General features: G+C 46.3%; 1 protein-coding gene across 23 annotated transcripts in view; it reads left to right on the forward strand.

Annotated features, from left to right (window-relative positions):
- The window catches only part of huwe1 (HECT, UBA and WWE domain containing E3 ubiquitin protein ligase 1), a 42,081-nt gene that overhangs the window by 4,875 nt on the left and 22,533 nt on the right, over window positions 1-14,673 (forward strand). For 8 of the 23 annotated variants that reach the window (XM_078288451.1, XM_078288463.1, XM_078288445.1 and 5 more), the window contains 35 exons: window positions 2,369-2,418; window positions 2,615-2,684; window positions 2,793-2,891; window positions 4,149-4,355; window positions 4,499-4,651; window positions 4,740-4,802; window positions 4,953-5,030; window positions 5,158-5,205; window positions 5,313-5,481; window positions 5,570-5,670; window positions 5,906-6,056; window positions 6,179-6,306; window positions 6,407-6,547; window positions 6,681-6,786; window positions 6,948-7,055; window positions 7,139-7,240; window positions 7,452-7,532; window positions 7,825-7,931; window positions 8,386-8,578; window positions 8,692-8,783; window positions 8,888-9,108; window positions 9,242-9,299; window positions 9,649-9,825; window positions 9,917-10,162; window positions 10,511-10,644; window positions 10,728-10,840; window positions 10,949-11,131; window positions 11,313-11,529; window positions 11,621-11,743; window positions 11,897-12,134; window positions 12,310-12,657; window positions 13,094-13,150; window positions 13,616-13,738; window positions 13,845-13,940; window positions 14,092-14,361. In XM_078288451.1, coding sequence (XP_078144577.1) covers window positions 2,640-2,684; window positions 2,793-2,891; window positions 4,149-4,355; window positions 4,499-4,651; window positions 4,740-4,802; window positions 4,953-5,030; window positions 5,158-5,205; window positions 5,313-5,481; window positions 5,570-5,670; window positions 5,906-6,056; window positions 6,179-6,306; window positions 6,407-6,547; window positions 6,681-6,786; window positions 6,948-7,055; window positions 7,139-7,240; window positions 7,452-7,532; window positions 7,825-7,931; window positions 8,386-8,578; window positions 8,692-8,783; window positions 8,888-9,108; window positions 9,242-9,299; window positions 9,649-9,825; window positions 9,917-10,162; window positions 10,511-10,644; window positions 10,728-10,840; window positions 10,949-11,131; window positions 11,313-11,529; window positions 11,621-11,743; window positions 11,897-12,134; window positions 12,310-12,657; window positions 13,094-13,150; window positions 13,616-13,738; window positions 13,845-13,940; window positions 14,092-14,361 — 4,776 coding nt within the window. In that variant the 5' untranslated portion in view covers window positions 2,369-2,418; window positions 2,615-2,639. Of the gene's footprint in view, window positions 1-795; window positions 999-2,368; window positions 2,419-2,614; window positions 2,685-2,792; window positions 2,892-4,148; window positions 4,356-4,498; window positions 4,652-4,739; window positions 4,803-4,952; window positions 5,031-5,157; window positions 5,206-5,312; window positions 5,482-5,569; window positions 5,671-5,905; window positions 6,057-6,178; window positions 6,307-6,406; window positions 6,548-6,680; window positions 6,787-6,947; window positions 7,056-7,138; window positions 7,241-7,451; window positions 7,533-7,824; window positions 7,932-8,385; window positions 8,579-8,691; window positions 8,784-8,887; window positions 9,109-9,241; window positions 9,300-9,648; window positions 9,826-9,916; window positions 10,163-10,510; window positions 10,645-10,727; window positions 10,841-10,948; window positions 11,132-11,312; window positions 11,530-11,620; window positions 11,744-11,896; window positions 12,135-12,309; window positions 12,658-13,093; window positions 13,151-13,615; window positions 13,739-13,844; window positions 13,941-14,091; window positions 14,362-14,673 lie in introns of those variants that run through there. The other 15 variants (XM_078288467.1, XM_078288468.1, XM_078288455.1 and 12 more) reach the window with 10 other exon arrangements.

Consider the following 14,673-nt stretch of genomic DNA (forward strand, 5'->3'; position numbering starts at 1 on the left):
GTTCTGCACACATAAGTCTAATATGTTAACTATAAATCGATCGAAGTACCATTTGAATGTCTATCTACTGAACTAACTGAAGTGATATCTTATCTTATCTTATGGAGATATGCAAGTGGCTATTTTAATTGTAATTGTTGATCCATGCCATTACTATAGTGAGCTTGACTTATCACCACAACAAAAATTGGGGCGTTTCACGCCTCTATGCTTAATATTAATAGTTTCAGCCATAACCAAATGTGAGCCCAGTTTACTGAATATGCTCTAATAATGTGGGTTTTAGTGTTTTGTAGATATTAATATTGCAGCCATAGTGACAAGTAGAATAATTAATGCATTATGTATATCAAGTATTTTATATTCACTGTTGTTGACCATCAGACTGCATACCTCCAAAGTTGTGATGCACATAACTAAAATGGCTTCCCCATGGTGAGGGTGACAGCTATGCACCTGATGGATATTGATGAGAATAATATAGATTATATAGACCATCTAAATTGGTTACTATTACAGTGTTTCCCTACATTTACTGTGGAGAGTGTCCACTTAAGGGTCGCGTTGATCGTTAAATATTGAGGATTGCACAAAATGTTGAGGTGAGTTGCATTCCTACAGTAAACCAAATGTCCTATATTCTGCACTGCATCGATAAACAGTGGCTACTCATTCCCTGCCGTAACGTTATTCACTTTTGCACACTACCCAGAGTCATGATGACTGTGCCAACAGCTAGTGCCTACATGCTACGGATACACGCGCGCATACTCTCCGAAAAATGAACATGATCTAACAGACAGATGAACACACTTCTGTCCCGAGCCGGTAGCTACTCACTATTGCCCTAACGAAAACTGAAAACACCAACTCGCAGTGTCACGTTAGACCCGTCTGAGAATGATTCAGCGAGTTATTATGCGTTTCTGCTTGCTACTCAACTAGCTAGCTTGCTAGCTAGCCAGCGCGTGCTACGACTGTCTAGCTGAAAGGCCGGGGTAAGAATCAAAACCTTGCCAAAGTATCTGAATACAAGTATTTGACACACACTCAACCTATTGTCGCCGGCCACCGAGCCATGTTTACGGTATCGGTTGAATTGTGAGCGAGGATGCAGGGTGGAGAGTGCGGGCTTCTTGTGCGGCCTGTATGCATCCCCGAGCTAAATTAGTCAACAGTCAGGTCAGGACAGCATGGTAAATCTGTGAGGTCTGGACAACTGAAAGCAGTGGCATAATGGCTAAACACGCTTGAATTCTTTGTATGTTAGATTTTTGAGTCTTATAATTAGCACGCTTGACATGTTTCCGAGTTAGCTGGCTATCAGAGCTGATTTTATTAGCTCAGGTGGTATTTTGTTGCTTTCAAGTAATTTCAGAGAAGATCGTTTGCTACCGGTAGCTCGCTGTTAGCTGGTTAATCGCTAACAGCAACTCCCAAGCTAACGTTATCGATCGAATGCTTCGGTTCGTTGAGCTGTTAAGCCGGGTTTTGTTTTGGCCGACGTGTTGCTAGCCAGGTACTTAGTCAGCCAAGTTTTTTTTAATTTCGTGGCGAGTAGTTCGTTAAATGTGTGGCTGTTGACTTGGTAACATTGGATAAATATGCCGCTAGCAAGAGGGCTAACGTTAGCTTGCTAGCTATAACTTTAACCTGTCAGTGTCAAGTCACTTGAGTAACTGTTAGCTGAAAGCCAACCATTAGCGTTAAGTGAGGTAGCGGTCTGTTTTCATGGGACATCGTTTGAATCTTAAGCACTCGTACGTTAACGTTAAATGTTTCAGGCTATCAAGTTGGGCCCAACCTAAATTAATTAACTTTGTGTCGTATGTAACGTTAGCTAACATTGGTAGCTAGCCTCTAATTCGCTGCCTTGGTCTGCTCGGTGATAAACGAAACTCGCCTGGTAACCAATATTAACTGAAACAAGCATTACCTGCTAGCCAATGATTGTGCATAATCGTTAGATAGCTCTTAGTAATTTTTTGCCAAAATTATTTTTTCACCATGTTGACTGGCCTTGCTTATTAGTTGAATGTGTTGTCACAATTCAGGATTTATACTTGGTTGTCTGTATTCATGTATATGTACATATCTGTATGTGTGTTGGTAGTTGGTATAGTATATTTTGGAGACACATTGATTTGCCGTGATACTGGTGTCTGATTCATTTTACTGCTTATAGCCTGCTTTTGATGCCATTGAATCCCCCTCTCCAGAGATTGTTATACATTTGCATAACTTTACTTACACTTTATTTAAAGTACATTTGTGTTGTGGCGCATTGAGGTGTCTTGATTATTGGAAACTGTCAATGGTTACTTTGCACCAGAAACTGGGCAAATTAATGAAATCTATCATTTTGCAGGTAACGTGAACGGAATATGCTGTTAAGTGGGTATTGCCAAATTACTTACTGTAAGTGTCACATTCAAAGTTGTATAATAGTCCAAACCAATTAATCCCTTGTAGTATTCATTTTAAATCATTTTGAACATTGTTTTAAAACATTTTGAATGATAATAACTTGCTTACTATGCAGCATTGATATTTTGCATTACATATGGTGGTGTTTCTAATACAGCAGCATGACATGCATGTAATTTCTCAACAGGAGCAACAAATAGAAAGTATCGACAATGAAGGTCGACAGAAGCAAGTTAAAGAAAACCCCCACGGAAGCAGTGAGTATGCATAATACTGGCTCCGTAATCAGTGCTAGACTCACTAGGTGGTCCTTGTGCCCTGCTTGGCTGTCCTTAACACTCTCATGCTCTCTATGTACCACGCAGCCTGCCGACTGCAGGACTCTCATAGAGAAGCTCAAGGCATGCAGTGATGAGCAACTGCTGATTGAACTGCAGCACATCAAGACCTGGAATATTGGCAAGGTAAGCCATGGATCGATTGGGGGAGGGGCACCTATTCACGTGCAGTCATATCAGGGTTTCCATTGGTCATGGAATTTCTGAAATATCATGTACTTTTAAGAGGTGTATTTCTGACAGGAAAAGTCAGGGAATTTGACAAATTCTCTGGGGAAGTCAGAGAATATCAGGGAAGTTAACAAATGGGCCCATTTACAGGAATATTTTTAAAACTTGTTTCACACATTAATTGCATTAAGCCAAGTTTATTTATATAGCCCTTAATCAAGATCAGTCTCAAAGGCTGGTTCGTTCTTCATGTGGAAACGCACGCGATGGAGTGACTTAATTGCAGCCAAGCCTGCAAGGTTGTACACTGCCTGAAATTTGAAACAATGTGGATGGCACTGCAGCATCTCAGTCAAGGATTGGCTGAACAAAGAGGAACCGGAATTACTAGATGGTTCCAGTGAGTTTTTTTGCTGGAGTTTTCCAGCACGCAATCTTCATGAGAAGCACAAGAAGCATGAACAGCAAGGAACGCGGTTTGTGGCTCCCGCACATCTAGATACGCAGAAAGCATGAACCAACCTTTACACCCTCAATGGGAACAAGGAAAAACCTCATTAAGAAAATAAATTTAAGAAATCTTGGGAAGGGCCTCACTGAGAGGGATCCCCCTTCCGGGACAGTCAGGCATGCAATGGGTGCTGAGAGAGGGCAAACCAAGATTAAATCTAACTATAAAGCGAGGAACCTCTGTCTGTGAGTGTGTGTGTGTGTGTGTGTCCCCGTCGCATATCTCGAGAACTGTTCGTCCGATCGACTTCACACTTGGCGGGTGTATTGCTGGGGACCCAAGGACGTGCAGTGTCGGATTTGGTGCAATTTGGACACGCGACACGTTCAATATTACTAAACTTTGAATAAACAAGCGGACAGCGCTCTGTGCAGCAGCGGGGCTCAAGCGGTACGGGCACACGCAGTTCTCCAGAAAGCTGCACTACGGGCACACGCGGTTCTCAAGAAAGCTGCACTACGGGCACGAGCGGTTCTCAAGAAAGCTGCACTACGGGCACGAGCGGTTCTCGAGAAAGCTGCAAGCAGCAATCGGCATGTTTTGAACGGGCACTGCACTAGTGTTAACAAAATACACAGAATAAAAACGCTTGGTTGAACATCCATTAGATGGTGGTGTTCAGTGTTTTTTTAGACATGGTATGGCCACTTTGCCACACTTGCTAGGTCAGTGGGTAAAATGCTGTCTTCTGACTTCAACAGTGTGAGCTGTACCACTGGGTGGACCTGCTGGACCGCTTCGATGGCATTCTGTGTGACGCGGGCCAGACTGTGGAGAATATGTCATGGCTGCTGGTGTGTGACCGTCCAGACAACGGACAGCTCAAAGCCCTGCTGCTGGCAGTGCTCAACTTCACAGCTCTGCTCATTGAGTATAGCTTCTCCAGGCACCTCTACAGCTCCATAGAGGTAGGCTGGAACCCAGTGCAGTTATGACCATCACCATGCTCTCTTCTGGACCATGCACCTATCAGAGTGGAGGAAATAAACCTGATCACTAACTTTTAACCCCCTGTCCCCCCCCCCCCCCCCCCCCCATCCTCCTTTTACAGCACTTAACCACCTTGTTAGCGTCATGTGACATGCAGGTGGTCCTGTCTGTGCTGAACCTGCTCTATGTGTTCAGTAAGCGCTCCAACTACATCACAAGACTGGGCTCCGACAAGAGAACCCCTCTACTGGCCCGTCTGCAACACCTGGCTGAGGTCTGGTCAATGCCATTATTTTACTATTGCCATAATGACAGTTAAGAGAGAGAGCTTTTTTGTTCATTGTCTTTGTTCTCTCCCGTAGAGCTGGGGAGGAAAGGAGAATGGCTTTGGTCTGGCGGAGTGCTGCAGGGACCTGCCTATGACGGTAAGCATTTGTCACTGTAATCCTCAATAACTGTCTCAAATAACTGCTTACTGCTTTGGAATGATTAGTTTTATCATTTTAGACTGATCATGCTTTACTCATAAACTTCTTCTCTCCCTACCATGCTTGCTCCCATTGGCACATAAACAGAAGTACCCTCCCAGTGCCACCACACTGCACTTTGAGTTTTATGCTGAACCAGGCCCTGAGGTCAAGGTAGAGAGGAAGGTAAAGACCAAAACATTTATTTATGCACTTATAACACAAAATATAAATTTGAGGAATATTGTTGCCTCTGATTTTTTTTCTAAATTTTACTAATTTTACCATTTGTGAACCTTCCTTCCTGCAACAGACAAGTAGTAACACACTACACTATATTCACATCGAGCAGCTTGACAAGGTAAAATCAGATTATCATATTCTGTCATAGCAAATAATGGACGTTATGACAACTGAATGCTTCTGCTTACACCTCTGCTGTATGTCTTTGTACTGTGTGTCTGTCAGATTTCAGAGAGCCCATCTGAGATCATGGAGTCGCTGACAGTGATGTACAACATCCCGAAAGACAAGCAGACCCTGCTGTTCACACACATTCGACTGGCCCATGGCTTCTCCAATCACAAGAAGAGGCTACAGGCCGTGCAAGCCCGACTGCACGCCATCTCTATACTGGGTGAGTAGAGGCCCTTCTCCTACCATAGAGTGACGAAGGCTTTTGCCTTGAGTTTAAGTGCTGACATTATTCTTCTATTTCCTTGCAGTGTACTCAAATGCACTCCAGGAGTCAGCCAACAGTATTCTATATAATGGCTTGATAGAGGAGCTGGTGGATGTACTACAGATTACAGACAAACAGCTTGTGGTAAGAAAGCAGTTTTCTCTCTCTGCTTCATCACTCCTGTTATTACACCTGGAAGTGTGTGCCACATGCCACGTTAGCAGTACTATGTGTGAAATGACATCCAATATAATATGCTATCATGTCAGACCAAGATTGCCTTCAACAGCATGTTGTCCAGTCTTGTTTCATATATTTCATCAAGTCCCTTATTTATCATTTTAACTTTACGGAAATATCTGATGTTTTTGTTCCTCAGGATATAAAGGCAGCGTCTTTGCGCACTTTAACTTCGATTGTCCATCTGGAGAGGACGCCCAAGCTTTCCAACATTATCGACTGCACCGGCACTGCCTCCTACCACGGCTTCCTGCCTGTGTTGGTGCGCAACTGTATACAAGCAATGATTGGTGAGGAAGGAGTCGAAACTTAAACTTTCCATTTAACAATTTTCCAGTGCATGGCACAGAAAAACAGATCAATTCTACTTAAATGGATGCTCATTTGTTAACTTTTGATGGCTGTTTCCCAGACCCTCTGATGGAGCCCTACCCACACCAATTTGCCACTGCACTCTTCTCCTTCCTCTACCACCTGGCCAGCTATGATGCTGGAGGGGAAGCCCTGGTTTCCTGTGGCATGATGGAAGCCCTCCTCAAAGTATGTCCTGATCTTACTTATAAATCACTACCAATGGTAACCCTCTTATATTTACAAACATTACTTTCAATCTGCCCCATTTTTTCATGTACTTTTGTAGGTGATCAAGTTCCTGGGTGACGAGCAGGACCAGATCACCTTTGTGACGCGGGCTGTGCGGGTCGTGGACCTCATCACCAACCTGGACATGGCTGCCTTTCAGTCCCACAGCGGCCTTTCCATCTTCATCTGCAGACTAGAGGTTGGTTATGCACTCTGCATTTCTCAGCGCCTGACACAGCACTCTGCTCACGCACAAGCTACAAAGTCACTGGAACCTGTGCCAAACCTCTGGACTCACTCACCCCTCTCTCCATCTATCTTTAAATGTGCAGCATGAGGTGGACCTGTCGAGGAAAGAGTGCCCTTTTGTCATCAAGCCAAAGATCCAGAGGCCCAGCGCGGCTGTGGAGTCTGAGGACATGGACACAGACATGGACAGTCAGTCACTATTCCTTTTGCCCTTTGGAACTTTCTCACGTTTAGAAATTCATGTTAAAAATTAAATCTATAGTTTACACTGGAGAAGGCTTTATGTCATTATGGCTTAGTGGTAAAGAATCTCCTAGCATTGATTTGGCCAACATCTTGTGTTTTCGCAGTGTCAGAAGTTGCCATGGAAAGCAGCCCCGGCCCATCAACATCTTCTGGTTCCAGACCAGAGGTGGACCACCGAGCACAAAGCAGCACTGCCAATACGCCTCGTGCAGGTATATACACACACACAGTCTTGCATACAAACACTTGTCACTAGTGCACTGTATCATCATGATGTCGTTCTCTCTGCCCATAGGCATGCAGTGTATCCCCCAGAGGGCAGCTTTGTTGAAGTCAATGCTAAACTTCTTAAAGAAAGCCATCCAGGACCCTGCCTTTTCTGATGGTATCCGCCATGGTGAGCCATTGGCATCCTCTCACTTATTCTATAAATGGACTCAAGATCAAGGGTCTTATGCTAATAATGTTGTTTATACATATTGAACGGGTTTATAATTTGAAGCCCCTAGGTCTATACATTTCATTATGCAAATGTTTGCAGTGAATGCCCTGGATGTATCTTGGCTAACCTCAGCGTGTGTATACCCACTCTCTCGTTCTCTCACTAGTAATGGATGGGTCCTTGCCTACCTCACTCAAGCACATCATCAGTAATGCAGAATATTATGGCCCTTCACTCTTCCTATTAGGTGAGTACACAGGAGCGCTTCAGAAAAGCTCTGAGATGAGATGCAAGTACTCTATTCACTGAGCCAAGTGCTAGCGCTTGACTTCAGAGATGCTGAGCAAAAAGGCAGACGTTATGTTGTATTGTTGCCAGTGTCTCTACCAGACAGGGAATAAAATGTGATAACATTCCATTGTCGGCTTTATGAATGTTATGAAAGCCTAGCTATCAATGTTTGGTCTTGTGATTTTTAACATCCCCTGTATTCCTTTTTCTGTTTTCCTCCCTCCCATGTCTGTCTCTCTGGTTTCTAGCGACGGAGGTTGTGACGGTGTTTGTGTTCCAGGAGCCATCCCTGCTCTCCTCCCTGCAGGATAACGGTCTCACTGATGTCATGCTGCATGCCCTTCTCATCAAAGACGTGAGTCTGCCAGCACTCCCCCCTGTGTGCTGTGTTTTTCTTTCTCCCTGTCTCTTTATCTTCCTCTTTTCTCTTGTTCTCTGACAGTTCACTCCATCCCTCTCGTTTCCTCTCACTACCCCACCACACATATTTGATATGTTTAAATGTCACATTTTCTCTTTCAGCTGGCTCTCTGCACAGCACAGCCAGTAGACTGCCTTTGCAGGCGTCTCCCTTTCCATCTTTACCTTCATCTTTCCTCTTGTTTTTGCGATTCTTCAGTCCAACACAGTATCAAAGTTTTTGCTTTGTTTCTCTTGGACATTTTATTCCTGTTATGATCTTTCTGGTCCTCACTGTCTTCGCCTTTTGGCTCCCCTGCTCCTCCCTCACAGTTAACCCATCCCTCGCCACTCTCTCACCCTGTCTTCCTCCTTTTTTTTCCCCTTTCTGCCTATTCTCTCTCTCACAGTGTTTCTCTCTGCAGGTTCCTGCTACCCGTGAGGTGTTGGGCTCCCTCCCCAATGTGTTCAGTGCCCTGTGCCTGAATGCAAGAGGCCTGCACTCCTTCGTTCAGTGCCAGCCCTTTGAGCGCCTCTTCAAAGTGCTTTTGTCCCCTGACTACCTGCCTGCCATGCGACGGCGGCGCAGCTCTGACCCACTGGGTGAGTTGGGCTGTATGTGCGTTTCTATGAGTGTTATTCAGATCTGCTGTAGCCCTGTGGAACCTGCTTAAGGTAGAGATTATGTGGATGATATGTTCCATGTGTGCCTACAGGTGACACTGCGTCAAACTTGGGCAGTGCTGTGGATGAGCTCATGAGGCACCAACCCACTTTGAAGACTGACGCCACCACTGCCATCATTAAGGTAGGGTACCTGAATAAATCTTTTTTACTCATAATGAAAACTGGCTTGCATTGATCAGGTGTCAGCATGCTATCCAGCAGGATAAAGATGAATTTGTATTACAGTTACTGGAGGAGATCTGCAACCTAGGCCGAGCCCCTGAGTACATCTGTCAGAAGCCGTCTATCCAGAAGGCAGATGGCACTGTGGCGGTGCCCCCAGCGCGCTCCAGCCATGCTGCTGAAGAGGCCTCAAGTGAGGATGAAGAGGAGGAGGAGGCCCTCCACACATTCAGCCAGCAGCAGGGGGAGCCAGAGAGCAACAGACAGTCAGTGCCACTTGAACTGTATGACGCTGAGTTCATAACACAATAGAGTAGAACAACAACTCCTTACCAAGTTTGAGTTTTCAGTGAATTTATTTAATTGCAATCATTTTATTTGGTAGTTGTCATTTTGATGTTCTGTGGTTTCTTGCAGGGTGGTCGGCACTGAGGAGCGGATACCCATTCCTCTAATGGATTATATTCTGAATGTGGTGAGTGTTGATACTTTGACAGTTTTAGTCTCTTTGGTATGTTGTGAAATCTTCAGAATTATGAGGTTCAAGTTAATTTATTTATATAGCCCTTTATCACAAGCATGTCTCAAAAGGGACTTTACAGAGAATGAGCCTACCTAGGTCTGACTAATCAATCAATGATAGAACAGAATTGATGTAACGCAAACACAAGGAGGCAAAACAAAGCACAAGACACAATAGCAAGTTTTAGCAAGACATAGAAAGCCTACCCGTCCTACATAGCCTAGCCTACCCTGCACCACCAAGGAATGCACACCTCAGTTTTTAGTTCAGTCAATGATTTTTGGATGCATCTGTTTTCCAGATGAAGTTTGTGGAGTCCATACTAAGCAACAACACCACAGACGACCACTGTCAGGAGTTTGTCAACCAGAAGGGGCTTCTACCCCTGGTTTCTATCCTGGGCCTGCCCAACTTGCCCATAGACTTCCCCACCTCTGCTGCCTGCCAAGCTGTGGCTGGTGTCTGCAAGTCCATACTGGTGAGACAAAATAATGACGATCACTGGTGTGCTTCTCACTTCGGATTGCTGTATTGAGACTGAAGCAAGCTTCCCCTTCCTTCCCCCCTAGACCCTGTCTCATGAGCCCAAGGTGCTCCAGGAGGGCCTGTGCCAGCTGGACAGTATCTTGACAGCCCTGGAGCCTCTCCATCGACCCATCGAGGTGCCCGGGGGCTCTGTGCTACTCAGAGAGCTGGCCAACGCTGGCCATGTCACCGACGCCACACTGTCAGCCCGCGCCACACCACTGCTACACGCGCTTACCGCAGCGCACGCCTACATCCTCATGTTTGTCCATACTTGCAGGGTTGGACAGGTAAATATGAATGTTTTCTTTGAATTTCTTTATATTTGTAGTTGCTGTTATTTTGTCCTTATCAGCAGTTGCTGTTTGTTTTGTAAATTATCCACAAAATTACCCACCTGGCTAATTTTGGTTGTAGATCAAGGTTTGCTCCTGGGCCCATTGCAGGATCAATTCCTCTAGGTGTTTTGGTTTAAGAACAGCTCTTTGGATATTTATGTATGATATATGGACAATTGTGATCAGCAATAAGGCCAGATGGTTATTTTTCATCGTATTTACATTGGCACTATGGCTAAATGAATGTAAAGGAAAGATGGATCCTTGTTCTTAAAAGTTTGTCTTCCTCTTTCTGGGCAGAGCGAGATCAGGGCCATCTCAGTTAACCAGTGGGGCTCCCAGCTCGGTCTGAGTGTTCTCAACAAGCTGAGCCAGCTCTACTGCTCTCTGGTGTGGGAGAGCACCGTCCTGCTCTCCCTTTGCACGCCCAACAGGTGAGTCTCTTCCTCTTCCTTTCCCCTCTTTTCTTTTCACTCTGCAGTCAGCTATAACCCTCTCTCATGTCTGTGTCCAACAGTCTGCCTCCAGGCTGTGAGTTTGGCCAGGCTGACATGCAGAAACTGGTGCCCAAGGAGGAGAAGCCATCTGGCAGCACTGTAGCAGCCACAGCCTCTGGCTCCAGGAGAACTGGTAATGAAGCCGTTTGACTTGACTTGACTATAACAACATTGCCCAGCCATGTTCCTGAATAAATTCTAACATTTGTCCCTCCGTCTACTCTCTTTTACCCCTCCCTAGCTGAGTCTGAGGCAGTATCTGTGGATTCATCTGCTGGGGGGCTACTGGAAGGCATGGGCCTAGATGGGGACACCCTGGCCCCCATGGAGACTGACGAGCCCACTGCCACCGATCCCAAGGCCAAGTCAAAACTTACCCCAGCTATGGCCACTCGCATCAAGCAAATCAAACCACTGCTCTCTGGTGAGTAGAACTCAGCTTTGTTCTATTTGTGTTAATATTTGAGAGATGTAGATTTTGAAAACTATATTGGGACTACGACTGTCATTGAGTAATTTTCACTTCTGTTAAATTATTAATATTAACTCTAACTCTCCATGGGTCTAATTCCTCTCACTAACCCCCTGTCCCTGTCTTTCTCCAGCCTCGTCTCGCCTAGGCAGGGCTCTGGCTGAGCTCTTTGGCCTGCTTGTCAAGCTGTGTGTGGGCTCCCCAGTGCGTCAGCGCCGCTCCCACCACGCCACAAGCACAGGCACTACCCCGACACCTGCTGCCCGGGCCACCGCCTCTTCCCTCACCAAGCTCCTCACCAAGGGTCTGAGTTGGCAGCCTCCACCCTACACACCCACCCCTCGCTTTAGGTAAGTATAGCCGGCTCCAGCTACTTTTTCCCATTTTTACTATGTTGATTGCACACAGCAGCGGTGACGTGGTGTGTTTTTCTTCTCGCAGGCTGACTTTCTTCATCTGCTCAGTGGGCTTCACTTCTCCCATGCTGTTCGATGAGAGGAAGTACCCCTACCACCTTATGCTGCAAAAGTTCTTCTGTTCCGGAGGGCATGATGCCCTATTTGAGTGAGTGTGCTGCCGCTAAAACACTTTGCAGTGACATATCAAGATGAAGAAGAACAATATTCTGTTTTGTTAGTTGGCTTGTTAATACCCATAATGCCTCAAATGTTTTTTGAACAGCAGTTGTATTGGCCTTGTTTCTCCCTCTCTGTGTAGGACATTTAACTGGGCCCTGTCCATGGGTGGTAAGGTGCCTGTGTCTGAGGGTTTGGAGCACACTGATCTGCCAGATGGCACAGGGGAGTTCCTGGATGCCTGGCTAATGCTGGTGGAGAAGATGGTGAACCCCAGCACTGTGCTGGACTCTCCCCACTCCCTGCCAGCTAAAGTGCCTGGGGTCACCCCCACCATGCCCCAGTTCAGTGCCCTGCGGTTCCTCATAGTCACCCAGAAGGTCAGTATCCATGACCTGTAGTAGGAACTGACTATAGAATTGAGTTTATCTCACCGAGGTTTGTGTGCGAATCCTTATGGGTTTATGGTACTAGTTTCACTGGAGGAGCGGGGGACATTCCATGCATCTATGTTGGTCTTTTATTATTGTAACACTCTGTCTCTCCTTCCCAAAGGCGGCATTCAACTGTATCCGCAGCCTATGGAACAGGAAGCCCCTGAAGGTGTATGGAGGCAGGATGGCTGAGTCCATGCTGGCCATCCTCTGCCACATCCTGAGAGGGGAGCCTGTTATCCAGGAGCGCCTGGCCAAGGAGAGAGAGGGCACGGTGCGCCCAGAGGAGGAGGGGGCCTCCACAGGGCCTGTGGCCCCCACCACTGCACCTGGAACAGCTGCGACAGCTGGAGAGGGACCACCAGCGGCCGGAACAGCTTCTGCAGGACCAGCAGGAGGATCGGCTGATGACTCCACCAACTCCACTCCCCGCCGTGAGCCTCAGGTCAACCAGGCCCAGCTCACACAGGTATGGGGGAACGCTGTCTGAGGCTCTGACACCTATTTCATCCATTCGTACATTGCCGTTTGCACATTAGGTGTTGTGTATGTACACATCATTGCGCCATCACTGGGCTGTCATCTTTGGAATGATAGTCCAGTGATAAGATAAATGGGGGAAAATTTTTATTAATTTATTTAATTATTTTTTATTTTTTATTTTTTTTGGAGTTTGACAGCTTGTTCTGCTTGCCAGCTGTGGTTTGTTCCTGCAGCCTTGTCAGTATTGTCAGCTTGCTGCGCCTTACTGCAGGCAGTTTTGACAGCACGGGTTAACTGCATAATTGGATATCTAGGTGGCCATGTAAGCGAGATGAACTAAAACAGAGCTGCTGTGTTTACCAATCTTCCTCCCCCATATTCTGCATGAACTGAATCCTGGGCCGCCATTTGTTTTGTGACAGGGAAGAGGCAGAGGGAGAGGGAGGCACCCACAGGTCCGCCAGCAGCAGCTCCAGCAGGTATAAGAGCCATCAGGGAGAGGGGGAGAAATTGACAGGAGAGATGACGAGAGTGAGGGAGCAAAGATTAGAGGAGAAGGTGAAGAGGGAAGATTAATTTAGCAAGAAAACGGCTAAGAGAAGAATTTTAATCAGATTAATGGGATTCAAGGTTTGAGGTTGGAGATAAGAATAGTGGTGGAAAGGAAAAAGGTCTGATTGGATGCTTTGCGGAGATTGGGTTTCTGAGGCCACTCAACCGTTATTAAAAGAAAATGAAGTGAGGAGAAGGAATATGTGGAGGAATGTTTCCTCGACTTTCATAATGATAACATAACTGACTTTTCCTCGCCCTTCATGACTTTTTTCCAGCCCTTATCCTTTGGGCCTCATCATCCCCCGTTCTTTTTGTTTGTCCTTCGTTCTTGACCATCTCTCTGTTTACTTCTTTAACCTTACCTCCTCCTTTTTTCTGTGTTGCTCCAGCTGATGGACATGGGTTTCTCAAGAGAGCATGCCATGGAGGCATTGCTCAATACCAGCACCATGGAGCAGGCCACAGAGTACCTTCTCACACATCCTCCCCCCCTTCTCAGTGGAGCTGTCAGGGTAAGACTACATAAACAAAAACACACAAATCTCTTTTCCATTCTTCCCATCTTACACAGGGCAAACCCAGGCAGCTGACATTTTTGCTCTTGCCTTGTGTACCTAGGACCTGACTATGTCTGAAGAGGACCAGATGATGAGGGCCATTGCCATGTCACTTGGGCAAGAGGTCAGCATGGAGCAGCGCTCTGACTCTCCTGAGGTGCGCTGTCCTCACAGCTCACATTATGTAGAAAAACAAACACGCACTCTGAACCACCTGTTGCTGAATGAAACCTCATGAATGAATAACTGGCCACTTAGGCAACCAGCTGTTGACATTATCTCTGTCTCTGCCTCTCTGTCTCCCTCAGGAGGCAGCTCGTCGGCGCGAGGAAGAGGACAGGCGAGCCAGGGAGCGGGCAGAGGAGGAGGAGGCCCGCTGCTTGGAGCGCTTCATGGAGGCTGAGCCCCTGGACCCCCAGGAGCTGCATACCTTCACTGACTCCATGCTGCCTGGCTGCTTCCATCTGCTGGATGAGCTGCCTGACACAGTCTACCGGCTCTGTGACCTGCTGATGACTGCCATTAAGAGGAGCGGCCCAGAGTACAGAGACCTCATCCTTGGCCAAGTTGTCCACCAGGTCAGTGGATGATACACTCCAAAGAAAAGAGAAAAAGTGAATCACCTAGGGGTAGAGGTTGATACCTTTTATATGTATGATGCATTTTGTGCCCCAAGAACCCTTGATAAAGTGGACTCTGGGTGTGGCTCATGTGATGTATTTTGGTACCATGACATGTTTTGGTACCTGATCAGCCAGTAGCAGATTGCAGTAGCACGTCTCATTGCAGTAGCAGTCTCTACAATTAGGCCTAGACTACAATTAGTCACTACAATTAGATTCAATTGATGTTTTTGGAGTAAGGTTTCTCTTTAATTGCACAGGGGGTGG

This window comes from Centroberyx gerrardi, chromosome 14 (assembly GCF_048128805.1).
Source record: "Centroberyx gerrardi isolate f3 chromosome 14, fCenGer3.hap1.cur.20231027, whole genome shotgun sequence".
Taxonomy (NCBI): Eukaryota; Metazoa; Chordata; class Actinopteri; order Beryciformes; family Berycidae; genus Centroberyx; species Centroberyx gerrardi.